This window comes from Martes martes, assembly GCF_963455335.1.
Source record: "Martes martes genome assembly, chromosome: 1".
Lineage (NCBI taxonomy): Eukaryota > Metazoa > Chordata > Mammalia > Carnivora > Mustelidae > Martes > Martes martes.
In genome coordinates, this window is record NC_137888.1 from 104,805,169 (window position 1) to 104,825,716 (window position 20,548).

At 42.2% G+C, this 20,548-nt stretch overlaps 1 protein-coding gene across 1 annotated transcript in view; it reads right to left on the minus strand.

Annotated features, from left to right (window-relative positions):
• The window catches only part of KLHL6 (kelch like family member 6), a gene marked incomplete at its 5' end in the record, with an annotated part of 56,590 nt that overhangs the window by 5,657 nt on the left and 30,385 nt on the right, over positions 1-20,548 (minus strand). Inside the window, 2 exons of the mRNA XM_080826719.1 lie at positions 4,532-4,769; positions 12,098-12,547. Coding sequence (XP_080682845.1) covers positions 4,532-4,769; positions 12,098-12,547 — 688 coding nt within the window. The remainder of the gene's footprint in view (positions 1-4,531; positions 4,770-12,097; positions 12,548-20,548) is intronic.

The following is a 20,548-nucleotide window of genomic DNA, read 5'->3' on the forward strand; positions in this document are numbered from 1 at the left end:
GAGATGCTCGCAATAGGTAATTTGAGAATGAGCTGGTAAATATTTTCTTCAAGACCACTCTCTTAATAAACTGAAAATATATAATTCAGTTAGGGTGAGAGATCAAGACAAAGGGGAGCTGACTCTTTTGGTGATTTTAATATTCTATCAGCTTTGTGTTTCCATTCCTTAACAGCACAGAGTACCACCAACTCCTCAAAGCAAAGATGTACTTTTCAGACTTATAAATGTGCACTAGGGGGACGTGCTCGCTTCGGCAGCACATATAATAAATGTGCACTAGTGGGGCAATATGTATCCCTGATGATGCTCTGTGTCCTGGGTAAGTGTTTCTTCAGGGTAGAGCCCAAAAGTGAGACTTCTAAGTCAAGAGCACACACTCTGAATTTTTATAGGTGTTGCCAAAGAGCCTTGCACAACTGTCCTGGTTGACCTACCCCTCTCCTATCCACAACATATATTAAAAGCGTTTTTGTTTGTTTGTTTTGTTGTATACGCTGATGGAGAAAAGTAATGTCATACTTTGGTTTTTCCTGGCTGCTCAGGAGACCGAGCTTCTTCCTCTTCCATGAATTTTTTTCTTCATATAGTTTAGCCATTTTTCCTTGGGTTGTATACCTTTTAGAGGTCTCTATTCAAAACACTGTGTATGACATTGATCCCATTTAGGTAGTGTCAAAAGTTACAAAAGAGGGGCGCTTGGGTGGCTCCGTTAGTTAAGAGTCTGACTCTTGATTTTTGACTCAGGTCATGGCCCAACGGTCATAGGGTGGAGCTCCACATTGGGTTCCACACTCAGAGAGGAGTCTGCTTGAGATTCTCTCTCTCTGCCCCTCCCCCCTCACACATGCACACACACACTCTCTCAAATAAATAAAATCTTTTTAAAAAGAGTTATAAAATAACTATATGCTTTCAAAGAAATGTATGTATACTATATTGAAAAGAAGAAAAATTTATGATTTTTACTGCAAGATGTAAAGGAAGATCTGAATAAGTGGGAAGCATATCATGTGCATAGATGAGAAGACAGGTTATTGCAAAAATGTCAACCCTCCCTGAGTTAATTGATGCATTCAGTGCCTTCAGAACTTTTCAGAGAACTTGAAGAGATCATTCTAAATTTCATTTGGAAGAGTAAATTTGGAAAAATTTCTAAGAAACTTTGGGAAAAAAATGAATAAGAAGGCTTTTGTAGCAAATACCAAAATATACTAAAAAGCTATGATAATGAAACACTGTGGTATTGGCATAAGATGAAACAAATTGACCAATGAAAAACAAGAATACAGAAGAGACTGAAAGATATAAGGATCATTAAATAAATGGTAGTAGAACAATTGGCTATTTGGAGAAAAATTAAATTAGATCCTTCTTCCACATTATGGTGAAAATAAAATTCAAAGGTAAATGGTTTTATAAAAATAACTGGAGAGTATATAGAAGATGTTGATGATCTTGGGGTGAGAGGGGCTTTCTAAGCATGACATGAATGAAACAGAATCACATAGGAAAGAAAGTTACTACATACAATATAAATCAAAGTTAAAAGAAAATCATAGTCTGAGGGAAACTATTTGCAATACAAACAGCAAAGGATATATTGTAAGAGCTCCAAAAAATTAACAAAAAGGCAAACTACCAATAGAAAGACAAAGGGTAGGAGTAGATAATTTTTTAAAAAATAAAGTGTTAGCTAAAAAAAAGTGTTAGCTAATAAATATATGAAAATGTGCTACCATCATTAATGAATTAATTATTGAATTAATGAATTAAATATTCTAGGCTATTGAAAATATAAATTGTTAATAAAAAATGTTAGCAAGGATGTAGAAAATGGGCACTGTTCAACATTGGTTGAACTGTAAATTGGTACAAATTTTCTGGAGCACAATTTAACAATATCTACAAAAATTCTAAATTGATATATCTTTCTTTTTTTCACATCAGATGGGTAATGTGTGATGGTCGTAAAAAGGTTTAAGGGAGGCACATGTCACACAATAGCATGAACACCCAATCATCACGCTTACGAACTACAAAAGGATCCCTAAATTGACATATCTTATGACCACCTCCAGGAATCTCTCCAAACAGTAGCACAAGTTCTTAAATATATGTGTATTAAAATACCTATTGTGGTGCACCTGTGTGGCTCAGTTGATTGAGTGCCTGACTCTTGATTTTGGTTCAGGTCATGATCTCCAAGGGTTTGAGCCTTGTGTGGGGCTCTGTGCTCAGTGTGGAGTCTGCTTGTCCCTCTTCCTCTTTCTCTGTTCTTCCCCCCCACCTCTAAAATATATAAATAAAATCCTTGAAATAATAAAATAATAAAATAAAATGCCTATTGCAGTATTTTTTTTCCAGTGGGAAAATAAAAGCTAAAAAAATTGTTTCATTCATTCAATAGACTTAATCCATAATTTAGATTCATTATATCAATATGTAATTATGTCCAAAATAAATCATTAATTGAAGTACAAGTTTCTGTGATTTAACTGTGTGTAACAAGCATGCCTTCATGCACTGCTTGTATCATTTTTCAATAGACAACAACAAATCTAAGTGAAGGAAATGACAAACTGTAGAATATAACATGTGTAGCATGTGTGACATAGACTATGATTGCCAAACCTGTCTTTTCCTCCTGTGCACGCAGCTAAACTACATTTCCTAGCCCCCCTCCATGGGGGCTGGTGGTGCAGCAGGGAATGTGGCTAGTTCTTGTCCATAGAATGTAAGCAGATTGATGCCTCCCATCCAGGCAGAGGCTGTTATGAGCAGGTGTGCCTTCTCAACTTGTTCAGTATCTCCCTCTTCCTGAATTGTATCAACCTTGAAGGCCACGTATGGAAAACAGCAACATCATCAGATGGAAGGAACCTAGGTCTCTGAATGACTGAGTGAAGCAGGTCCACTCTCCCCACATACTATTGCAATAATTCATTGAGATTTAGCATTTGTGACAGCAACTAGCATTAGTTTACTCTAAACCAATATAAAATTACTTTTGTAAAAAAGTTAAAACATGTAAGATGGTAATGGCACAGAGAAACTGCCATATTTTACTTTATACTCTCTATATTATTTGAATCTTCAACAGCAATCAAAAAATATTTCTATAGTGGGGCACCTGGGTGGCTCAGATGGTTAAGCCTCCGCCTTTGGTTCAGGTCATGATCCCAGGGTCCTGGGATCAAGTCCCGCATCGGGCTCCCTGCTCAGCGGGAAGCATGCTTCTCCCTCTCCCTCTGCTGATCCCTTGCTTGTGTGCGCTCTCTCTCTTTCTCAGTGTCAAATGAATAAATAAGATCTTTAAAAAATTATTTCTACAAGATAAACAAAAGTTATCCCATAATCTACGATAATTAACATACCCAGGGAAGAACTGATGTGACTTTGATTTTGGAGGATACTGGTTCTGGGAAGAAGTTCTTCCCCAAACAAATACAGATTAGAGAAATTCACCAAGAGAGGACAAGGGATGCTTGTCTCCTCCCCAGGAGCCCCAAGAAGAGCTGGGGAAAGCATGGGCCTCAGAGAACCTGGGTTGAGACCCTGCCTGATGTTTACCAGTGTGTGACCTGTCTTCAGATACATTTCATAACACTTCAGAGCCTGCATTTTCTCCATTTGTAAACTGGAGATTAAAATCACCTACCTTGGAGAGTTGATGTGAGAGGAAAATGATTAAATACCACCAAAGTGTAAATTCACCTACTGTGCTGTAAAGATGATAGAGACTGTCACTTAATAAATATATATTAAGCATGTACTAGTAGCCAGGCGCAGGGCTAGGTACTGGCAATACAGTATTGACTCTCCTGGAATTCAAGGACTAATGGGAGTCAGGTGCAGTGTAATTGTAAATAAGCAAGTAACTTAGAAGTGAGAAATGGCAAAGTATTGTGTGCTACTGGAGCATCTAAAAGTACAACAGTTGGGGCACCTGTGTGACTCAGTCAGTTAAGCGTCGCCATTGGCTCAGGTCATGATCCCAGGGTCCTGGGATTGAGCCCTGCACTGGGCTCCCTGCTCTGTGGGAAGCCTGTTTCTCCCTCTCCCAATCCCCCTGCTTGTGTTTCCTCCCTCACTGTGTGTCTCTCTGTCAAATAAATACATTTTTAAAAAATCTTTAAAAGTATAACAATAAATTTGAGGTGAAGGTTCAGGTTTGGGGAGAACAGCAGACATTTTTATTCATTACCCAGTGCCCAGCTCAGTGTCATACACCTCTAGCAAATACCAAATAAGCTCTAGTATCACTTCCCTTCTTCCTTTCCATGAAGGACAGGACCTGTCTGCTGCTCCCCCAGATCCTAGTACAACTGCTCACAGGTTAGCCTCCATTAAGTAAGAATGTGCTTTCCAGGATAAGATCACCTGAGCTCCTGGTTTCCACGTGCTGACCCTGTCAGAGCTAGATCATCACCATTCATAGTAATCCTTCTAAATTGGTTGCCTGGCTCTCACTCAGGAAATGCATAGTGCCCCTGGGGGCTTGCTTTGGCATCACGTGGCTCCTGCTTACCTGAGATGTAGACCTCATTTTTTAACGTCACGCATGCAAACTCCACCCACTTCTTATTCTCACTGTCCAGCTCATGCTCCGTCATGGGGAGCTTGGCCACCTCCAGGCGGCTGCGCCGCAGGGGGTCCAGGCAGGTAACCTCCGCCACAAACCGTTCATCCTTCGTGCAGCCACCAATGATCATGAATACCTCAGACTGAAACTCATGCATCCTGGGCTTGGTGCGCTCCGAAATGATCTGGAAAACCAATGGGAGTACGTAAAGTCAGGATGACACAGAGGTTCAGAGCCCAGGCTATGGAGCCAGACCGAGCAGAGCCCAGTTCCCAACTCTGCACCATCTGACCTCACCTTGAGCCTCAGCTCCATCATCTGCATCATCTGTGCAATGGGGACTTGAGCCGTAATTACCTCATAGGTCTGTGGTGAGGATGAAATGGTATCACATATGTAGTGTGCCTGGCCTGGAAGAGGCCCAGCATATATTAAATACTCAACAAAGTTTACCTATTGTTGCTTTTGCTGCTATCTTAAGAAGTCCAGGTCCATTTACCATCAAAAGCACTTCACCCTTCCTGCCCAGTCTGAAGGTTTGAACCCTGGAATTTCATTTCTGGCCACCTTCCCCCTACTCCCGGTTTCAATTTCTTAAAGATATCCCAGACTTTGCTCACTACCAGACCTCTTCTGAAAGAGAAGTCCTGACGGTAGGCACACAGAGCATTTGGAGACTTAGGGGAAAAGTCTCAAACAGGAGCATGGTGTGGCCAGGGACGTTGGAGGACTGGGTCTCAACATCAAAGATATGACCCTTCAGAGCCCTGAACAAGCAAGAAAAAAAAAAAAAAATCCACACCACAGATATTTGAACCCAGCTGAAAGAACAGAGGTTTGAAAGTCAAATACACCAGAGTTTAGTCCTGGTTTCACCACCTTTGGCTATATGACCTTGGAGAAGCAACACAATCTCCATAAATGCCTGAGATCACTTCTGTGTCACCAAGTCATTGTGAGCATTCATGCAGTTGTGATGTAGAGGAATGAGCAGAGCACCTGGCATAGACACAGCCCTTAACAGTCATGGTAGGAGGAGCAGCTAGAGAGTCATATCAGCATTACTGGGGAAAAGGGAGAGCTGCCCTCTTCCTGGTTCCATCCATCCCCTGGGCTCTGTGGGGCAGTTTCTGCAAGTGAGCTAATAGGAGATGGAAAGGCAGCACACATTTCTCAATGACCAAAGCAGCCTGCAAGGTCAGGCTGACCTCACACAGGCTGACACTTCAATTTTGACCACAGGTGTGACAAGTTACAGTAGCAAAAACTTCCCCCTCAAGTGGCGAACTTGAGGTTCAATTGTCACAAATAAGCAGACCAAACAAAGTAAGAGACTTTAGTTTTCTGTACCAAAGAGTCAGACACAGTAAATTTTTCATACTCAATTCATGGCCGTGAAGTGTGTTGCAGGGCTCTCCTTTGGAGGTCGGCAGAAAGAAGTAGGGGATGTCTGGGGCAATGGGCAGAATCTGAGAGCCCTGACAGTGGAGAAGACAGCTGGGATAAGGGTGGGAGGGGTGGTCCTGGGAATTTGGAGGCACTGTGAGAAACCAAGCTGGCAGGACAGGATCTGAGTAATGAGCCAGCACCAAAGACAAGTTTTGCCACTCTGTCATTTTCTTTCCACTATCTGCCCTGCTTCATGTCCCTAAATCTCCCCTCCCCACAGTTGAGATGCAACTCCAGCACCAATCTGGTCCTTTCAAAAGAATTAGGGACTGCGGAGCAATGCTTAGATGATAGCACTAGCTTCCCAGAATTGGTCCCTGTATGACCTTTATTCCAGTTCTGAAAGCCAGACCTCGGCCTTCCTCTGAAGGCCCATCTTCTTCACAGTGGCTGCTCTCTTGCCTCAATAGCCTGTTGACCTGTAGGGGATTGGACTAGTTGTGATCTTACTCCTGATTTCTAGCCTGGTACCTTATTCCTGAGTCCTAGGCTGTGGAAGACTCTGCTCCCATTGACTGAAAACTCTGCCTTCCTGCTATCTGGATCCTCCCATAATATCTGTCCTTGATTTCCCATACCACTTCCCCATCCACCTACCCTTTAAGTCACAGGCATTATTTGTAATGTCCCTTGGTCCTTTCTTCCAAGAAGTCATTCTTGACTTTCTACACATCTTCCCACAGTCCTGAATTCCCCTATCACAACACTTTTCCTACTTCTTTGTAATTTACTATCAGGTCCCTGATGGCAGAAACAGCCCTTATTCTCCAATAGATCCTCAGCATCAAGAATAGTGCTTGGAGGTTGTGGGATTCTAAGAACACTTGTTGAATGAATGGATGAATGAATGAATGAATGAATGAATGAATGAGTTAGGTAACCCAGGACCCAATACAGACTTTTTTCCAGTCTAGATCACATTGTAACCAGCTTCCACAGTGGCACCCAGCAATCCCCACCTCAGGGTATTTACATCTTATGTTGTAAGATGTAAGATTGTTCCAGGGTTGGCCTGTATGCCAGCAGAATACAGCAGAGGTGATGATTTATTAGTGCTGAAACTAGGTTTTAAAAAGCACTACAGCTTTCAGGGTGCCTGGGTGGCTCAGTGGGTTAAAGCCTCTGCCTTCGGCTTGGGTCGTGATCCCAGGGTCCTGGGACCGAGCCCTGTATTGGGTTCTCTGTTCAGCAGGGAGCCTTCTTCCTCCCCTCTCTCTGCCTGCTTTTATGCCTGCTTGTGATCTCTGTCAAATAAATAAATAAAATCTAAAAAATAAATAAATAAATAAATAAAATCTTAAAAAAAAAATAAAAAGCACTACAGCTTTCATCTTGATGGATCTCTCAGTCTTTCTGGGACCATTTGCTCTGGAAAAGCCAGCTGCTGTGGAGAGGCCCATGTGGTAAGAAACTGAGGCTTCCAGCCAACAGCCAGCAAGAAACTGACACCTGTCAACAATCCTGTGAGTGAGGCTGGAATTTGATCCTCCAACCCTGTTTGAGCTTTGAGATGACTGTAGCCTCTGCCAACAGCTTGACTACAGCTTCATGAGAGACTCTGGGCCAGAACTGCCCAAATAAACCATGCCTAGATTCCTGTGAGCTGTGAGAGAATAAATGTTTATTGCCTTAAAGTTTGGGGACAATTTGTTACACAAAAATAGATAACTAATATAACCATCTAGTTGATAGCATTGTTAGATATTAAGACCCACCTTATCACTTGGCACCACAGAACTCCTAAGTGGTGGCACTATTATCAAACTGTAAATTCAGCTACATTTGACAAAATATTAACCCCAAAGGCATCATGACAAGGCCAGTCTTGAAGTCAGAGACGTGCAAGTTTGTCGCAGACACACAGAAGGGTTTGCCAGTGAATCACATGCAACAATTAGGCCTAACTAGTTTCTTTTCAGATTGTTAAAAATAGAACAAACAGTTGCACCTTGCTGACTGTTCATTAACAAGGCCTATACTAGGGGACCAGCAGAAGAGACCATGTTGCTTTAACAAAGCTGTCCTCAGGGGTGAGCCTCTGCCTCACTCAGGAGTGAGAGACACCACGCATGCCAGAGCAGCTTTGGGTATAAATCAAGGTGGTCGCTAGACATTTAGGAGGCAATGAAATAAAGGGAAAACTATCTCTGCCCCCAAAGACTTCTCTCTATGAAGGTACTAGCTACCATTCCTAAATTGAATGCAGATTGACATCTGCTTTTAGGGTTCTAAAATATCCCACTGTCTTCCACCTCCCCAAACTTAGAGGAGGAATAAGGTTAAAAGGGAGAGATGATGATAGGACAAGAAGGGCTTCAGTTTGGAAAAGGAAGGTTAAGGGGATAACTGTGTTCAAAGAGTAGCCTCCAGACTTAGACCACTATTATCAGGAGGAAGCCCAGGATTATTCAAGTAGTGAACAGATAGGGAGTTTCAAGGAATGAACAGGCAATTGACACCCCAATTCAAAGATCACAATGGTCGATTGGTTCAGTTACCCAGACTGTAAAATAGGAATGAGAAAGTGCCCTGAGGAGGATTTGGGAAAAAGCAGCAACCCTTGGACACAGTGAAAAGAGAAATCTGGGATGCCTGGGTAGCTCAGTCAGTTAAGCATCTGCCTTTGGCTCCGGTCATGATCCCAGGATGCTGGGATCGAGTCCTGCCTACATCAGGCTCCTTGCTAAGCAGGGAGCCTGCTTCTCCCTCTGCCTGCTTTGCCTGCTCTGCCTGCCACTCCCCCTGCTTGTGCTCTCTCTCTCTCTCTCTGACAAATAAACAAAATCTTAAAAAAAAAAAAAAAAGAAAGAAAGAAAGAAAGAAAAGAGAAATCATAGATTTAGAGAGAGAGAAAATGCCTGGTTGTGAGAGATAGTGCACCATAAAGGAATTGCAAAAGAATGAGAATAGTCTCATTTGTGGGGCCTTAACCACGCACCAGACACTGTGCTAACCACATCTCATTGATTATCCTATTTAATTCTCACTGTATCAGTTGGTAGGCATTATTATCTCCATGTTATAGGTCAGGACAGAGCTTTCAAGCAGCTAACTGGCTTACCCAAGGCCACACTGTCAATCAATTGTGCAGTCAAGATTAAAGCCCAGATCTGCCTAAATATAAAGCCCAAGTTCCTGCCACTGGAAACTCTTCCAGATATCAGAATTCTCTCCTCTCCTAACCCCAAAATTCATAATGCCACTCTCCCACACACTGCAAATACCAAAGTCAGAGTACATACTTCATAGCAGCAACTTAGGTATTTTTTATCAGCAGAAAACCTTTATTACCTGTATTTCAGGGACTTAGGAAATAGGAAGCAGAAATAAAAGTAGCTAGAATATTGGAAGTGTAGTTGAGCAAGACTCTATACTTTGAACACTGAACTGAGAGCAGTTGTAGAGACAGACACTATCTGCAGTTTTATGAGGGCTTTGATGACCCAGTGCTGAGCCATCTGCCAGCGACCCACATACCCAGCATGTGGTAGGACCCATACGGTTGCCTGGACTCCCTCTTCTAGTCTACTCGTCACTGTTCATTCATTTAGTGTCTTAGCTTCTCTGATAGACCATAAGGCAGAGACTGTTTTTGTAGTGCCTGGTGCCATATCTGGCACACAGCTGGTGTTCAGAATTTATTTGCAAAAAATACATACATACATATATAAAAAATATAGCTTATTAAAATATATGGGATGCTGTTAAAGTAGTTAGCAGGAAATTTATAGCACTACTGATAATACTAGAAAATATAAGTTAGTTCTAAAATCAATGACTTCAGCTTCCAATTTAAAAAAACAAGAGATAAACCCAAAGTAAGCAGAAGAAAGAAAATAATCATGATTAGATTCAAATAAATGAAATAAATCATAAAAACTAATGAAACCAGAAGGTGTTTCTTTGAGAAAATTGATAGAACTGATAAACCTCTAACCAGCCTATTCAGGAAAAAAAGAGAGGAAACATTAACTACTAATATCTAAAGTGAGAGATGTGACATCACTATAGATTCTACAGATATTAAAAGATAATAAAGGAATGCCATGAGCAACTTTATGCCAGTAAATTCCATAACCTCTATGAAATGGGGAAATTCTTTGAAAGACACAAACTCCCAAAGCATTCTAGAAGAAATAGATAACCCTATATATATTAAAGAAATACAATTTGTAGTTAAAAATCTCACAAAGAAAACTCCTGGGGCACCTGAGTGGCTCAGTTGGTTGAGCATCCAACTCTTGATTTCAGCTGGGTTAATGATCTCAGGGTTGTGAGACTGACATCAGTCTCCGCACTCAGTGCAGAGTCTGCTTGTCCCTCTCTCTCCCTGACTTGCATTTTCTCTCTCCCTCTCTAAAATAAATAGATAAAATCTTAAAAAAACAAAAACCCTCCTGACCTCCTGATTCTGATAGTATCACTGGTAAATTCTACTAAACATTTCAGGATAGTTGCAGAGTGAATCAATGACAGCAGATCTGAGGGCAACACACAAATAGAAAAGGACATATAGGAAAAGAAGGAGGCTCCGGTGGCCTCAGACAGATAATTTCTAAACCACATGAGGTTAGGATTTCTATCAATGGCCTAATGAAGGTTTAGAAGCCTATACCAGAATTACTGTACAGTGGTATATAGGTGTGTGTGTTCATGCGTATAAACTTAACACACTGTCCCTATATTATTATTTCCTGATGGTTTTTTTCCTTTCCACTAAGCCTATTTTTGTGTTTATGAAGTTTTGAATAAAACACTCTTCAGAAGTTGTTAAGGAGAAACAGGTACAGCCAAATGATATGCATATTCATCATCTTGGTACCCATTTATTCATTCAACAAACATTTACCAATCAGTTACTCTATATCAGGGCTTCTCCTAAGGTCTGGAGATGGAAAGTCCAATAAGACATATTTCTGACCATAAAAAGCTGCCCAGTATCGAGACATTTACAGATGAGGAAGTCAATGGTTACCATGTGGCGGTTGGTGCTACGACAGAGCAATGCACCAGGTGCTAGGGGAACGAGGGAGGTCTCTGAGGTGGTGCTTTAACTTTTTGCAGCTGGCGCAGAAGTCAACTAGATGGGAAGAGGAAAAAAGCACTTGAACCTTAGTCTGCATTAGTGGATGAAAAAGTACATCCACTTTGGGGAACTGCAAGCAGTGCACAGGACCCTAGCAGTGGGGAGAGGCTGGAGATGGCGCTAGAGAAGCGGGCAGTGGTAAAGTAGGTAAGCGAGGCTCTGGGAGCTCGGGCAGGAAGGGTGTGGGCTTTACCCTAAGAATCATAGGGTGCTGTGAAGAAGGTAAGCCCAAGAGCACAATAATTAGGTTTGAGGTTTTTTTTTTTTTTTAATTTTAAAGATTTTATTTATTTATTTGACAGAGAGAGACACAGCTAGAGAGCAAACACAAGCAGGGGGAGTCGGAGAGGGAGAAGCAGGCCTCCCGCTGAGCAGGGAGCCTGATGCAGGGCTCGATCCCATGACCCTGGGATCATGACCTGAGCTGAAGGCAGTTGCTTAAAGACTGAGCCACCCAGGTGCCCTCAGCCTTGAGTTTTAGATCATCCAGCTGATGAATGAATTGGAGGGAGGCCAGACTGAGTGCAGGAAGGTGAGTTTTGGGGAATTTTCAGAAACTCAGGAAGGAAACAATGACAGTCTGAACCAAGGTAATGTCACAGGATATCCAAGAGACTCGTGGTTCTCCAGAGCAGTACTCCTATGGGATGGCGACCAGACAGGGCACATTCCATCCTCTGTGTGTCACCCCCACCAACCTCCACTCTTATGCCCTGGGATGAGGGAGGATGTGCCCAGCATGGTGCTGAGTGATTTCCCATCTCACTCAGTCCTCTCAGTAGGTGTTTATGTCGTATCAGCCCCATTTTACAGATCAGAAATCCAGGGCCTTTGGAACTGCCTGACTCAAACCACAAACAGAACAGTGCCTTCTCTGTGCTGTAAAGATTGGTAAGCCAGCCTCACCTATATTTCTGTAAGGCCGCTGACTCCTCTACTTCACTGCTTAACTACAGGCTCATTCAATGTCAACTCACCTCATTGCCTGAAAGGTGGTACATCCTGGCTTCCTGAAGCAGTGGGAAGACCTCTGGGCACTGTCTGATAAGAGGATCTGCCTCCACTGTCTCCACAAAGTACCATGGGTCCAGAAGTGGCAAGCGCACATTCTCAAGGACATAGGGGAGCAAGCAGAATCGTTCTGACTGTTTGTGCCGGACCCAACTCATCACAGTCTCAAACACCTGAGCCTCCTCAGTCACATAGAGGTCATCGCTCTTCAAGATGTGGTATAGAGTGTCCACGGGAAGTTCGAGGAACTCCTCAGAGTTCAGAATCTGCACAAAATTTTGAATGATGTAATTTTGAACCTGCTTCTTCAGACTGTCCAACGAGTGTGTATCTGCCAGCCTCAGTATTCCAACACAGTTTTCGGGGTTCAAGGCTTCTGTTAGGAAGCTGGCACAGGCATCCACCATCCGCAGGAACTAAAAGAACAGAAGGGAGCAAATCAGGCCAGAGAACCATCAGTCCACAGGAAGCCTTATCAGAAAGTTGTGTATGGTGGCAAAAAATTAGAACAATCCAAATGACTGACAGTAGAGGACCAGCTAAAGAAATTATGTAGATTCTTATTTTTTACAACTCTGTAGTCATTAATACAACAAAAATGTTCATAATGTATTGAGTTTAAATATCTGTTCTCTGAATCTGATCAAGTCTCTTGATTTAATCAGCAATTTACAGGAAATATAGTAGAAAGAGGAACATGTTAAATGGTACCATGGGAATATACAATCAGCAAAATCTGGACTGTGAGAAACTTTACGGAATCAGTTCAGTTACTTCAACAAATACATCACAAGGGTAAACGAGAGAGAGAGGTGGGGAGGAGGAACTTAGAAATGAAGAGAGATGTAAGAGACACATCAACCTTGTGCAAAATCTGGGCCTTATTTGGACTAGTATTCATTTTAAGTATTCATAATGGTATTGTGATTATATTTCAAGAAGAATCCTTGTGTTTTAGAGAGATATATATACTAAAATTTTGCAGGTGAAATAAGAGCACTTCACAAAATCATAGGTACATTATGATCCTATTTTTATAAAAAATATAGAATATAGGTATAGAAAAAAGCATGAAGGATATACACCAAAATATTAACAGTTATTATATTTCATTGTATCAGGTATCTTAGGACAATTTACGCTGCATTAACCTCCAAATCTCAGGCACGGACAAGAATAAATGATTATTTCTCACTCGCATTACATGTCCAACAGAGGTCTTCATTCCAAGATCTAGAATGACAGAAAAGCCAGTCTTGTGACAGGAGAAAAAAGATGGTAGAGCCTTACTAGGCTCTTAAAACTTCAGCTCAGAAGCTGCACGTGTCATTTCCATTCACACTTAATTGGCCAGAGTAAATCACAGGGCAAAATCTGTTGTCAAAGGAAGAATAATCTTCCCACAGACACAGTCCCAATAGGGATAGAAAGGGCAGATACTGTATATATACTGTAAGATATCACATTTTCTAATAAGACTCTGAGAATTTCCCTTACTTTTTTTACATATTTTAAAAATCTTCTAAAATGAATAAGTAACACTTTTGTTAAGTTAAAAATTCATTTGTAAAATTGTTGGTTTCTATGTCTTAGTTTTAAATTATCATCATCCTTATAAAAATATGAGCCCTTTATGCTTATATAGCACTTAATCACTTACAAAGCATGTCATATCCATTATATTATTTAATGTTCATTTTACAGATGAGGTGCCTCAGATGCATCAGCTTCTTTTTTTTATTAAGTTGGTTTTTTAAAAAGATTTTATTTATTTATTTATTTGACAAAGGTAGTGAGAGAGGGAACACAAGCAGGGGGAGTGGGAGAGGGAGAAGCAGGCTTCCCACTGAGCAAGGAGCCCAACACAGGGCTCGATCCCAGGACCCTGAGATCATGACCTGAGCCAAACGCAGATGCTTAACAACTAGGTCACCCAGGTGCCCTATTAAGTTTTTTATTTTAATCCCAATATAGTTAACATGCAGTGTTATATTAGTTTCAGGTGTACAATATTCAAATGCATCAGTTCATTCTTATTCACTGCTCTCTGGAGCTTAGCTCTGAACAAGTCCAAATTCCTATCCCCCCTCCTTGTCCCCTGGGTCAGTAAAAGGTCAAGTTCTCAGTGTTCTTGGGTTGATGAATTAATTAACAGGAGGGAAAGAGGAAGTCTGAGTAGAGAGAACCTGGTCTCTCCAGCAGGGAGGGCTGGTCTGAAGGCAGTGAGATAGCCCAGTGAGAGTTTGGACGGACAGACCTGCATCCGATGGGATGCAAACTGCAGAGGAGACGAGACGCTCCAGTGATGAACTGAGGGTAGCGGGGCAGTGGAGCAGGACTGGTCTCAGAGTAAGCCATATTGATTTAGGTTCTGGCCTTTACTCCAGAGCATTCTAGGAGACACACATCTCTGATTTTCTAATCAATCCCAATTGCAACATATTATCTTTCCATGTCAGAACACTCATTCCAGCCATCAGTTTAGAAACATTGAGTGTCAATGAAATGCTGGAGAAGCCTGAATTCTGCTTCAGACCGCCTCATCTGCTGGCCCTGGCCATTGCCTGCAATCTGTTCCTCGCATGAGCAACTGTAGAAACGGTTGAGACTGAGAATTCTAACACCTGTTTTCTTGTTTGCAGATTTTCAGTTCAAAGAGTAAAAATGCACAACCGAGACCAAGCCTTGCTAGCCCTCAGAATTTGTCACCAGAGCCCTATGTGGCCCTGCCCACAGATGCCTATGAGCACTGAAAGGGAACTCATTTTTGTGGCGGCCTCCAGTGCAAAGGGCAGGTACACTATTCCAGTGTTTGCGTGAGAAGATGATTAAATAGATTTTCTAAATATGTAAACTAGCCCTGGGAGGCCACCTAAAAACCTGGTAATAGCGGTTGTCTCTGGGGAGGGGAACTGGTAGCTGGGGTCAGGGTAGAGAGGAAGACTTACTTTTCTTTCATTTATTTATTTTTCATTATTTTTTAAAGATTTTATTTATTTATTTGACAGAGAGAACACAAGCAGGAGGAACGGCAGAGAGAGGGAAAGCAGACTCCCCACTGAGCAGGGAGCCTGATGCAGGGCTCAATCACAGGACCCTGGGATCATGACCTGAGCTGAAGGCAGATGCGCCCCACTGTTCACCTATTTGTACTCCCTTGCTTTGAGTGCCATGTGATAGAATTCTCTATTTAAAATAGTTTCTCGGGGCGCCTGGGTGGCTCAGTGGGTTAAAGCCTCTGCCTTCGGCTCAGGTCATGATCCCAGGGTCCTGGGATCGAGCCCCGCATCGGGCTCTCTGCTCAGCGGGGAGCCTGCTTCCTCCTCTCTCTCTCTGCCTGCCTCTCTGCCTACTTGTGATCTCTGTCTGTCAAATAAATAAATAAAATCTTTAAAAAAAAAAAAAAAAAAAAAAATAAAATAGTTTCTCATAGAAACAAAGAAATAAAATAAAGTTTCTCATGAATAGAGAAAACACTAGAAAGTAACACATCAAAATGCTATCCATGTTTATTTCAAATGCAGTTTTATAGATAAAGCAATTAATTTGTCTTTTAGACTTTGCTGTTTAGAACAAATGTTCTACACTGAGCATGAAGTTGCTATTTTATTTTAATTTTATTTTATTTATTATTATTATTATTATTTTTAAGAGGGAGAGAGAGTACAGGAGCAGGAGAAGGGTGCAGGGGCAAAGGGAGAGGGAGAGAGAGAGAATCCCAAGCAGGCTCCACATCCAGTGCGGAGCCCAAAGTGGGGCACAATCCCATGACCCTGAGATCATGACCTGAGCTGAAATCAAGAATTGGACACCCAACCAACTGAGCCACCAAGGCACCCAATATGATGTTTCTTTTAAAATCAGAAAAAAATAAAATAAATACTTCCTCGTGATTTTCAAGTACACAATGAGAAAATAAAACAAAGTGTAAAAAATAACACCCCCTATGAGCCAGCCCCTTTATATTACCCAGATAATTTAATCCTTACAACACTATAGCTATTTATTGTCATTCCGGTTTTATAGATGAGGAAAGGAGATCCAGAGAAGTGAGGTAATTTCCTCAGAAACTTATAGCTAATAAGAGGTAGAGCTAAAATTTGAACCAGTCTTATCTGATTCCAAAAACACGTTTTTAGACCATTTCAAGCTACCTCAGGTCGAACTGTGTGTGCACAAATCAAGAACTTGGCAGATGTCAACCATGATTTGCACGCCTCACCAAGGAGAGCTCTGATAATCTGATCTGCCCAAAGGAAGGCTTGGCCGACAAGGTGCTAATTTCTACCCCTGCTTGATGACTACTGATGAGCAAAGAAGGAAACCATGAAAGAGCTCACATTTGTGAAAAACATTGATCCAAAGTGTCGCTCCCCACCCAGAAACTGTTCATCCCTCCATTCATCCACCTGTTAATTTCCAGAATATGTCCTGAACATCTGTTATGTAGAAGGCCATCAACCAATGCTGGGAGTACAGAGCTGAGCAGAAAGAAACATAGTGCCTGTGCTCACTGGACCTGACAGACGAATGGGGAAGGCAGACATTAATCAAATAATCACACAAGTGTCAAATTATAACTGTGAGAAATGCACGTAACAAAGTTCAGGGATTCCACTGCTAAAAGTGAAGACCTAGCCTTATTCTTACCCCTCAACCCATGCACTGTCACCAGAACTCACCCTGATGGAACCCTTCCACAGTGAGACCTGTCTGCTCACCTTACCCAAATATTTCTAAGCTCACCTGTCACAGTCCCTTTCTGTGCTCATGCTGCTTCATCAGCCTGGACCAGCTTTCTCCCTCATCACTATCTGTTAAAATCCTGCTCTCCCTGCCCAGGCAAGTTTTACTTCAGAGCTCCATTTTTTAAGAAAGGACTCAGGATGGTTTACCCTTTCAACTGAAAAGGCCCCTTTCAAGTTAACTTCAAAAAAAAAAAAAAAATGGGGGCAAGAGTACCATGACCATCAACTTATCTACATAGGGGCTGTTTTCTTCATTCAGAGTGGTAAATCTGGGACTGATGCATGGGCTCCAGAGTCTGTGAACCCCTACGATGGTATACAAACATCTGTTTGCACATGTGTCAGTTTTCCTGAAATTGAGTTTACAGGAGACACTGAATTGCTCTCTAGTATCCATAAACCTGAGGACAAAGCCAGCACAAGAGGGAGAACCAGGCTGACAGAACCAGAGGGTCTTAACAAGACTGTGCTTTAAGCCTTCTCTACCTCTGGATATTTTTAATTCTGGGTCAATACTTGCTTAAGAAGAAAGGAGGAGAATGAAAGAGGAGAGAAGGGAAAAGAAACAGAGAAATCCTATCCATTCATGAGGTTCTTTCTCAAGAGCCACCTCCTCCTTCTCGGCTTCTCCAGTTGCCAACATGGAATCAGCTCCTCCCTCCTCAGTGCTCCACTGAGCAAGTCACTTGCCCCTCTGTGGAGCACTGATTACATTTCTCCCCTGTGCTATGGTCAAGCATCTCAAGGGCAGATTCTAGGTAGGTCATAGTTGTGTTTTTATTTCCAAGAGCACCTAGCACAAATTCTGCCAAAAGAAGGAAAAGAAAGAGAGAAGGAAAATAGTTTTTGGATACCTAGCATGCACCAAGATCTGTTAGATAATTTCCCATCCATTTTTTAATTTAATGAATGTTTTATTTTTTAATGAATATTTTTACTTTATAAGTAATAACAAGGCTGGTATTTGATATATTATAATACGAGGTTTTATATATATATAAAATACCGGCCTTGTTATTACTTATTTTTATAGTAATATTACTAAAAATATATATATACACAGGCCCAGACCATTGCACAGAGGAAGAATCAGAGAATTCGAAGAGTTAAATACATTGCCTTAGGTCACACAGCCAGTAGGTGGTACAGATGGCACTCAAGGTCATGGCTAGCTCACTCATCTCACTGGCCATTGCACTGCCTTTGTAAAGGTCACATTGTTGAGCTAACAAACTTCCAGGAGAGTCTGAAGAGGACTTATGGGGATAAGGGTAGTGCAGATCTCCAAGTTGCCTACATTTCCCCCAAAATACTTCAAGAAAGTGCTTCAAGAAACACTTTCGAGCACGAGGGGTGTAGAGCAGCATCCTAACCAGTGATTGGGAAACTGCTGATGTACAGGGCAGTCATGGGAACAAGAAATTGTTTTCTTTACAATATATATGCTTTTTGCTTCTTCATAGTCAAGATTACTTAGGATGTTAGCATAAATTTTCTTTCTCAGCCTGTCCCAATGACACATGAACTTGTTTATTAAAGCTGAGCTATGACAGATAATGGCAACAGACAGCCAACTTCCTGTTTGAGGGGACATGTGAGCAAAAGGTTACAGTCAGGCACCTGACTCTCGAAGAGGGAGACTAAAAATACAATCAAAGAAACCACTTGAGACATGGCTGCTGTTCCCATGAGAAGTCTCTGCCTCAGTGAGATTTTACCCTCTGCTCCCCAACTCCACTGGCCCTCCTCTGCTTCCCTTCATGCTCTCCAGAATATGGGGTCTTAACAGATTTAACCAATGTAATTTCACCTCTCCCAGAGGTGCCTTCAAATCAACTGCAGAAAAACTGAACCCTATTTTGGCCCAAATAAGCAATTTCATTGACCACAGTCCCCAGATGACCTTACAGTTATTGCAAAGGATATATAAAGACATTGGTATTCTTACCTTCAAGTCCCAATAAATCAGTGTTTGTGAAGAGTACATAATTTGTTGATGAGATTAATAAACCAAAATCAGGGGCGCCTGGGTGGCTCAGTGGGTTAAAGCCTCTGCCTTCGGCTCAGGCCCTGATCTCAGAGTCCTGGAATCGAGCCCCACATCAGGCTCTCTGCTCAGTGGGGAGCCTGTTTCCTCCTCTCTCTCTGCCTGCCTCTCTGCCTACTTGTGATCTCTGTCTGTCAAATAAATTAATAAAATCTTTAAGAAAAAATCACTTGAAATTGCTGTGATTTTTCGGTGAATTGTTTGTGAATTCACAGTAAATCTTTTGTCACCATTTTTCTTCTCAGATAATAGTTATGAAAAGTAAAGTTGTTCTCCTATGGGGTGTGTACTGATGTCAAAGAGAGGTCTTCAGGGGCACCTGGCTCAGGTCATGATCTCAGGGTTATGAGATCAAGCCCCACATCAGACTTCACACTGGGTGAGGAGCTTACTTAAGATTCTCTCTCTGGGGCGCCTGGGTGGCTCAGTGGGTTAAAGCCGCTGCCTTCGGCTCAGGTCATGGTCCCGGGGTCCTGGGATCGAGCCCCGCATCGGGCTCTCTGCTCAGCAGGGAGCCTGCTTCCTCCCTTCTCTCTCTGCCTGCCTCTCTGCCTACTTGTGATCTCTGTCAAATAAATAAATAAAATCTTTAAAAAAAAAAAAAAAAAAAAAAAAAAAAAAAAAAAAAAAAAAGATTCTCTCTCTGCTCCTCCTGCCCCCCCAAAAGAGGAGTCTTCATACTTAAAAACTATAAATTACCACTGATCCTAATCTTCCATCCCTTCCCCTTTCCCTCTTTCTCAGGTGATACATCTATTTTAGACCAATGGGAATATGTGTCCGCTACCCCCAGGATGTCCTCTGCTCCCTCCAAACTTTCAATCCTTGCTCTAGACTTTGCTGAGGGGTCTGCTGGTCCCTGGAAGCTATATGGGGTGGGCAGGAAAGGGAATAAGACCTGCAAAATGTGCTCACTTAAGTGGGGCAGTGCTGGGGGACTGACACAACTATAGAGGTAGACTGACCTCAGAAGTGGAATCAGAGGGAAAGGAAGGGGTGTGGGAAGTTTGGTCAAGATTCTGCCAACAGACAGCTCCTGAAGTTTCAGAGGAACCAGTGGGGCCCCCAACAGGCCAGCAGCACACATGGGGGCAGGGGGACTACATGGGCCATACTAACATTCAATGGGCCAGAGCACAGCTAGAGAATCGTGACTCAGCCCAGGAACAGAATGAAGGCCAGGGAGGGACTAAATGGAATAACTGTGTCTGGGACATGTTTGATGCTCAGGATATGAGTTATGTGGGGGGCTAGAGGGTGAGCGCAGAACCAGTAGGGCAGGATTTGGCAAAGCCAAATCCTGAGAAGCAGGTCCATGGGCAGATAGCTATAATAAAGTTAGCAGGTAGAGAAGGTGGAAACCTAAGTCTCTGCCTAAAGTTCTCTCTGCCTAGAATACATTTCATCCAACCCTACTGCAATGTGTTAAAATCCTACCCATTCTATGAAATCCAGTTCAATGCCACCTCCTTCAGACCCAGAACTTTTTTCTACTCCTGCACTCTGCCCTAGGGTCTGACTGGATTGCTCTGTGGTTTGAAAGCTCAGTGGAAATCCTTGCTTTTGAGGCTTTAGGTGTAGTGGTGGGTAGTAGGTATGGGGGTCAGAAGTTCTGGATTTAG